The sequence below is a fragment of the Phyllobates terribilis genome, unplaced genomic scaffold (genome assembly GCF_046119375.1).
Source record: "Phyllobates terribilis strain yellow unplaced genomic scaffold, ASM4611937v1 Scaffold_2__4_contigs__length_985480577, whole genome shotgun sequence".
Lineage (NCBI taxonomy): Eukaryota > Metazoa > Chordata > Amphibia > Anura > Dendrobatidae > Phyllobates > Phyllobates terribilis.
This window is the reverse complement of record NW_027362762.1, coordinates 38,147,614-38,155,329: the sequence shown is the minus strand read 5'-3', so window position 1 is coordinate 38,155,329 and position 7,716 is coordinate 38,147,614. Positions and strand designations below refer to the sequence as shown.

The 7,716-nt window shown below is 56.6% G+C and overlaps 1 protein-coding gene across 1 annotated transcript in view; it reads right to left on the bottom strand.

Moving 5' to 3' along the window:
* Window positions 1-3,522: 3,522 nt before the first annotated feature.
* The window catches only part of LOC141243918 (sialidase-3-like), a 59,452-nt gene continuing 55,258 nt past the window's right edge, over window positions 3,523-7,716 (bottom strand). The window contains exons 2-3 of the mRNA XM_073668961.1: window positions 4,588-4,795; window positions 3,523-4,509 (exon numbers count right to left, since the gene is read on the bottom strand). Coding sequence (XP_073525062.1) covers window positions 3,523-4,509; window positions 4,588-4,795 — 1,195 coding nt within the window. The remainder of the gene's footprint in view (window positions 4,510-4,587; window positions 4,796-7,716) is intronic.

The window sequence follows — 7,716 nt, the reverse complement described above, 5'->3', positions numbered from 1 at the left end:
GAAGAGGTGCATGGTAGAGATGGATCCGGAGGGTGAGGAGGTGCAGGGCAGAGACAACTCCAGAGGGTGAGGAGGTGCAGGGCAGAGACGGCTTCAGAGGGTGAGGAGGTGCAGGACAGAGACGGCTTCAGAGGGTGAGGAGGTGCTGGGCAGAGACGGCTCTGGGGGGTGAGGAGGGGCTGGGCAGAGACGGCTCCGGAGGGTGAGGTGGTGCTGGGCAGAAACAAGCCCGGAGGGTGAGGAGGTGCAAGACAGAGACGGCTCCAGAGGGTGAGGAGGTGAAGGACAGAGATGGCTCCGGAGGGTGAGGAAGTGCAGAGCAGATACGATGCCGGAGGGTGAGGAGGTGCTGGGCAGAGACGGCTCTGAAGGGTGAGGTGGTGCTGGGCAGAGACAACTCCGGAGGGTGAGGAGGTGCAGGACACAGACGGCTCTGGATGGTGTAGAGGTGCACGGCAGAGACGGCTCCGGACGGTGAATAGGAGGACGGCAGAGTCGGAATTGGAGGATGAGGAAGTGCAGGGCAGAGACGGCTTTGGAGGGTGAGGAGGTGCATGGCAGAGGCAGCTTCGGAGGTTGAGCAGGTGCAGGGCACAGACGGCTTTGGAGGGTGAGGAGGTGAAGGGCAGATACGGCTCCGGAGGATGAGGAGGTGCAGGGCAGAGACGGCTCCGGAGAGTGAAGAGGTGCATGGTAGAGATGGATCCGGAGGGTGAGGAGGTGCAGGGCAGAGACAACTCCAGAGGGTGAGGAGGTGCAGGGCAGAGACGGCTTCAGAGGGTGAGGAGGTGCAGGACAGAGACGGCTTCAGAGGGTGAGGAGGTGCTGGGCAGAGACGGCTCTGGGGGGTGAGGAGGGGCTGGGCAGAGACGGCTCCGGAGGGTGAGGTGGTGCTGGGCAGAAACAAGCCCGGAGGGTGAGGAGGTGCAAGACAGAGACGGCTCCAGAGGGTGAGGAGGTGAAGGACAGAGATGGCTCCGGAGGGTGAGGAGGTGCAGAGCAGATACGATGCCGGAGGGTGAGGTGGTGCTGGGCAGAGACAACTCCGGAGGGTGAGGAGGTGCAGGACACAGACGGCTCCGGAGGGTGAGGAGGTTAAGGTCAGGGACGACTCCGAAGGGTGAGGAGGTTCAGGGCAGAGACGGCTCCGGAGGGTGAGGAGGTGCAGAGCAGAGACGTCTACGGAGGGAGAGGTGCTGGGCAGAGACGGCTCTGAAGGGTGAGGAGGTGCAGGACAGAGACGGCTCCGGAGGGTGAGGAGGTGCAGGACAGAGACAGCTCCGGAGGGTGAGGAGTTGCAGAGCAGAGACGTCTACGGAGGGAGAGGTGCTGGGCAGAGACGGCTCTGAAGGGTGAGGAGGTGCAGGACAGAGACGGCTCCGGAGGGTGAGGAGGTGCAGGACAGAGACAGCTCCGGAGGGTGAGGAGTTGCAGAACAGAGACGGCTCCGGAGGGTGAGGAGGTGCAGGGCAGAGACGACTCCGCAGGGTGAGGAGTTGCTGGGCAGAGACGGCTCCAGAGGGTGAGGTGGTGGTGGGCAGAGACGGCTCCGGAGGGTGAGGTGGTGGTGGGCAGAGACGGCTCCGGAGGGTGAAGAGGTTCAGGGCAGAGACGGCTCCGGAGGGTGAGGAGGTGCAGAGCAGAGACGGCTCCGGAGGGTGAGGAGGTGCTGGGCAGAGACGGCTCTGAAGGGTGAGGTGGTGCTGGGCAGATACGGCTCGGGAGGGTGAGGAGGTGAAGGGCAGATACGGCTCCGGAGGATGAGGAGGTGCAGGGCAGAGACGGCTCCGGAGAGTGAAGAGGTGCATGGTAGAGATGGATCCGGAGGGTGAGGAGGTGCAGGGCAGAGACAACTCCAGAGGGTGAGGAGGTGCAGGGCAGAGACGGCTTCAGAGGGTGAGGAGGTGCAGGACAGAGACGGCTTCAGAGGGTGAGGAGGTGCTGGGCAGAGACGGCTCTGGGGGGTGAGGAGGGGCTGGGCAGAGACGGCTCCGGAGGGTGAGGTGGTGCTGGGCAGAAACAAGCCCGGAGGGTGAGGAGGTGCAAGACAGAGACGGCTCCAGAGGGTGAGGAGGTGAAGGACAGAGATGGCTCCGGAGGGTGAGGAGGTGCAGAGCAGATACGATGCCGGAGGGTGAGGTGGTGCTGGGCAGAGACAACTCCGGAGGGTGAGGAGGTGCAGGACACAGACGGCTCCGGAGGGTGAGGAGGTTAAGGTCAGGGACGACTCCGAAGGGTGAGGAGGTTCAGGGCAGAGACGGCTCCGGAGGGTGAGGAGGTGCAGAGCAGAGACGTCTACGGAGGGAGAGGTGCTGGGCAGAGACGGCTCTGAAGGGTGAGGAGGTGCAGGACAGAGACGGCTCCGGAGGGTGAGGAGGTGCAGGACAGAGACAGCTCCGGAGGGTGAGGAGTTGCAGAGCAGAGACGTCTACGGAGGGAGAGGTGCTGGGCAGAGACGGCTCTGAAGGGTGAGGAGGTGCAGGACAGAGACGGCTCCGGAGGGTGAGGAGGTGCAGGACAGAGACAGCTCCGGAGGGTGAGGAGTTGCAGAACAGAGACGGCTCCGGAGGGTGAGGAGGTGCAGGGCAGAGACGACTCCGGAGGGTGAGGAGTTGCTGGGCAGAGACGGCTCCAGAGGGTGAGGTGGTGGTGGGCAGAGACGGCTCCGGAGGGTGAGGTGGTGGTGGGCAGAGACGGCTCCGGAGGGTGAAGAGGTTCAGGGCAGAGACGGCTCCGGAGGGTGAGGAGGTGCAGAGCAGAGACGGCTCCGGAGGGTGAGGAGGTGCTGGGCAGAGACGGCTCTGAAGGGTGAGGTGGTGCTGGGCAGATACGGCTCGGGAGGGTGAGGAGGTGAAGGGCAGATACGGCTCCGGAGGATGAGGAGGTGAAGGACACAGACGGCTCCAGAGGGTGAGGAGGTGCAGAGCAGAGACGACTCCGGAGGGTGAGGAGGTGAAGGGCAGAAACGACTCCGGAGGGTGAGGAGTTGCTGGGCAGAGACGGCTCCGGAGGGTGAGGAGGTGAAGGGCAGAAAAGACTCCGGAGGGTGAGGAGGTGCAGGGCAGAGAGGGCTCCGAAGGGTGAGGAAGTTCAGGGCAGAGACGGCTCCGGAGGGTGAGGAGGTGAAGGGCAGAGACGACTCCGGAGGGTGAGAAGGTGCAGGACAGAGACGGCTCCAGAGCATGAGGAGGTGCTGGGCAGAGACGGCTCCGGAGGGTGAGGAGTTGCTGGGCAGAGACGGCTCCAGAGGGTGAGGTGGTGCTGGTCAGAGACGGCATCAGACACGTGGATGGGGATGATATAGTTCATGGGAAGATCCCTTTAAGGTGTCCATGATAGAGAGGAGTGGATAGAACCTGTTAATTACAGGGGGGGATCAGACACCATCCAATGAGCAGTATGAGAGCGTGTATCGGGGGTCAGGAGAGTGGTGGATGGCGCCATCTTGTGGCCCCTCAGTGCATTCCTATACTGGGTTACTTTTGGCACCCGGAGACTTGGCGGAGGCCCCGACACTCGTGATTAGGGCTTAGAGGAATTGTTCAGCAGCTCGTCCATCGTGAACCTCCGGAAGACGATCTTTTCGCACACCGCGTCCTTTCCGCATTCAAATAAGCAGGCGAAGGAGTGAGTGTCCTGGCACACCGCCAGGTCCGAGTACCCGCTGGGACCCTCGTTGATGACCCACGGTGGGGTCCAGGTGGACGGCACAAGGGGTGATTTATTCAAGTAGACTCCTAAGTCCACGCGGCCCCGGCTGCTGGTGGGATGGGAGTAGAGGAGCCAGGACGTGACGCTATGCTGAAGGGGCGACTCTTCCCCGCCGTCCGCCTCGTCCTGAGTTGCCTCCGGAGGCCTGTAGCTCACCACACTGCCCTGGCAGCCATGAGGCGGCTCACACAGGCTTTTATTGTAGTGGGCATCTGTGAACTCCATGGACTGGGGGCTGCTGGTCGCCTCCACCCGGTAGCGCTGACCGGTCCTGGCGCTGCAGTACAGGAGGTCGTTGCCGCTGCTGCAGGTCACCTCGGCCACCTCGCACTCCCCTGTCTTCTGCCGCCACAGTCCGCTGCCCTTGTGCCAGCTCTCTCCGCGGTCGTCGCTGTAGAAGATGAATGAGTGGGGCTTGGTCTTCCAGGGGACGGGCAGGCCGCAGACGCGGGAGTGGATGTAGTACAGGTACGCGGGCACGATCAGCCTGCCCGACGGAGAGCAGACGCCGTGACCGGGGCCAACCGTCAAGGTGGCGCAGCTCTTCAGGTCCTCACCCAGGACCTCCTCCGTCACGTCTTTCGGTAGGCTCCACGATTGGCCGTGGTCGCGGCTGGTGACGTAGCAGAGCCGGGCGGCATTTCGGCCGGTTATGATTTGCCGGAACTCGGAGATTTCGCTTTTTACACAGACGAAGAAGAGGAAGACGGTGTCGGTGTCGGGATGGTACAGCGGGCAGGGGTTCATGGTCCGGTGCCCCGGTAACTTGGCGTGGCTCACCGGCATTGCGTCTTCCCACTAAGGAGGCAAAACAGATGGAGACGTTGGAAAGTCACAAGATCAGACGCGGAGAGAGGTGACATGAGGAGTCGGTACCTGCACCTCCCCGCGCTGCACCCGACCGCGCCGCACCACCAGGTACAGGGCGTCCTGATCATCGGGGGACGAGCGCTTCTCCGCCAAGGCCAAGAAGATGGAGGGAAGAAGAGCAGAGCCGGGATACGATACGTCACACCGCCAGGATCCTGCTGGAACAGGGTCACCGAGTCCAGAGAGAGCGCCCCCGACATGTCTGTACCCGAACCTGCAGGACAGCGGATACACGAGACTGACAGCCGAGAGCAACCTGTATCTAATCCTGTGTGATACTGAAATGTGTATCTAATCCTATCCTGTGATACTGAGCCGTGTATCTAATCCTATCCTCTGTGATACTGAGCCGTGTATCTAATCCTATCCTGTGATACGGAGCCGTGTATATAATCCTATCCTGTGTGATACAGAGCTGTGTATCTAATCCTATCCTCTGTGATACAGAGCCGTGTATCTAATCCTATCCTGTGATACGGAGCCGTGTATATAATCCTATCCTGTGTGATACAGAGCTGTGTATCTAATCCTATCCTCTGTGATACTGAGCCGTGTATCTAATCCTATCCTGTGTGATACAAAGCCGTGTATCTAATCCTATCCTGTGATACTGAGCCATGTATCTAATCCTATCCTGTGTGATACAAAGCCGTGTATCTAATCCTATCCTGTGATACTGAGCCGTGTATCTAATCTTATCCTGTGTGATACAAAGCAGTGTATCTAATCCTATCCTGTGATACTGAGCCATGAATCTAATCCTATCCTGTGACACGGAGGCATGTATCTAATCCTATCCTGTGTGATACTGAGCCGTGTATCTAATCCTATCCTGTGATACTGAGTTGTGTATCTAATCCTCTCCTGTGTGATACTGAGCCGTGTATCTAATCCTATCCTGTGTGATACTGTCTGCTGAGCCGTGTATCTAATCCTCTCCTGTGTGATACTGTCTGCTGAGCCGTGTATCTAATCCTCTCCTGTGTGATACTGTCTGCTGAGCCGTGTATCTAATCCTATCCTGTGTGATACTGTCTGCTGAGCCGTGTATCTAATCCTATCCTGTGTGATACCGTCTGCTGAGCCGTGTATCTAATCCTATCCTGTGTGATACCGTCTGCTGAGCCGTGTATCTAATCCTATCCTGTGTGATACCGTCTGCTGAGCCGTGTATCTAATCCTATCCTGTGTGATACCGTCTGCTGAGCCGTGTATCTAATCCTATCCTGTGTGATACTGTCTGCTGAGCCGTGTATCTAATCCTATCCTGTGTGATAACGTCTGCTGAGCCGTGTATCTAATCCTCTCCTGTGTGATACTGTCTGCTGAGCCGTGTATCTAATCCTATCCTGTGTGATACTCTCTGCTGAGCCGTGTATCTAATCCTATCCTGTGTGATACTGTCTGCTGAGCCGTGTATCTAATCCTATCCTGTGTGATACTGTCTGCTGAGCCGTGTATCTAATCCTATCCTGTGTGATACCATCTGCTGAGCCGTGTATCTAATCCTCTCCTGTGTGATACTCTCTGCTGAGCCGTGTATCTAATCCTATCCTGTGTGATACTGTCTGCTGAGCCGTGTATCTAATCCTATCCTGTGTGATACTGTCTGCTGAGCCGTGTATCTAATCCTATCCTGTGTGATACTATCTGCTGAGCTGTGTATCTAATCCTCTCCTGTGTGATACTGTCTGCTGAGCCGTGTATCTAATCCTATCCTGTGTAATACTATCTGCTGAGCTGTGTATCTAATCCTATCCTGTGTGATACTCTCTGCTGAGCCGTGTATCTAATCCTATCCTGTGTGATACTGTCTGCTGAGCCGTGTATCTAATCCTATCCTGTGTGATACTGTCTGCTGAGCCGTGTATCTAATCCTATCCTGTGTGATACTGTCTGCTGAGCCATGTATCTAATCCTATCCTGTGTGATACTGTCTGCTGAGCCGTGTATCTAATCCTATCCTGTGTGATACCGTCTGCTGAGCCGTGTATCTAATCCTATCCTGTGTGATACTCTCTGCTGAGCCGTGTATCTAATCCTATCCTGTGTGATACTGTCTGCTGAGCCGTGTATCTAATCCTAACCTGTGTGATACCGTCTGCTGAGCCATGTATCTAATCCTCTCCTGTGTGATAGTGTCTGTTGAGCCATGTATCTAATCCTCTACTGTGTGATACTGTCTGCTGAGCTGTGTATCTAATCCTCTCCTGTGTGATACTGTCTGCTGAGCTGTATCTAATCCTATCCTGTGTGATACTGTATGCTGAGCCGTGTATCTAATCCTATCCTGTGTGATACTGTCTGCTGAGCCGTGTATCTAACCCTCTCCTGTGTGATACTGTCTGCTGAGCCGTGTATCTAATCCTATCCTGTGTGATACCGTCTGCTGAGCCGTGTATCTAATCCTATCCTGTGTGATACTGTGTGCTGAGCCGGATATCTAATCCTATCCTGTGTGATACTATCTGCTGAGCTGTGTATCTAATCCTCTCCTGTGTGATACTGTCTGCTGAGCCGTGTATCTAATCCTATCCTACGTGATACTGTCTGCTGAGCCGTGTATCTAATCCTATGCTGTGTGATACTGTCTGCTGAACCGTGTATCCAATCCTATCCTGTGTGATACTGTCTGCTGAGCCGTGTATCTAATCCTCTCCTGTGTGATACTGTCTGCTGAGCCGTGTATCTAATCCTATCTTGTGTGATACTGTCTGCCGAGCCGTGTATCTAATCCTATCCTGTGTGATACCGTCTGCTGAGCCGTGTATCTAATCCTATGCTGTGTGATACTGTCTGCTGAGCCGTGTATCTAATCCTATCCTGTGTGATACTGTCTGCTGAGCCGTGTTTCTAATCCTATGCTGTGTGATACTGTCTGCTGAGCCGTGTATCTAATCCTATCCTGTGTGATACTGTCTGCCGAGCCGTGTATCTAATCCTATCCTGTGTGATACCGTCTGCTGAACCGTGTATCTAATCCTATCCTGTGTGATACTGTGTGCTGAGCCGTGTATCTAATTCTATTCTATGTGATACTGTCTGCAGAGCTGTGTATCTAATCCTATCCTGTGTGATACTATCTGCTGGGCAATGTATCTAATCCTATCCTGTGCGATAACGTCTGCTGAGCCG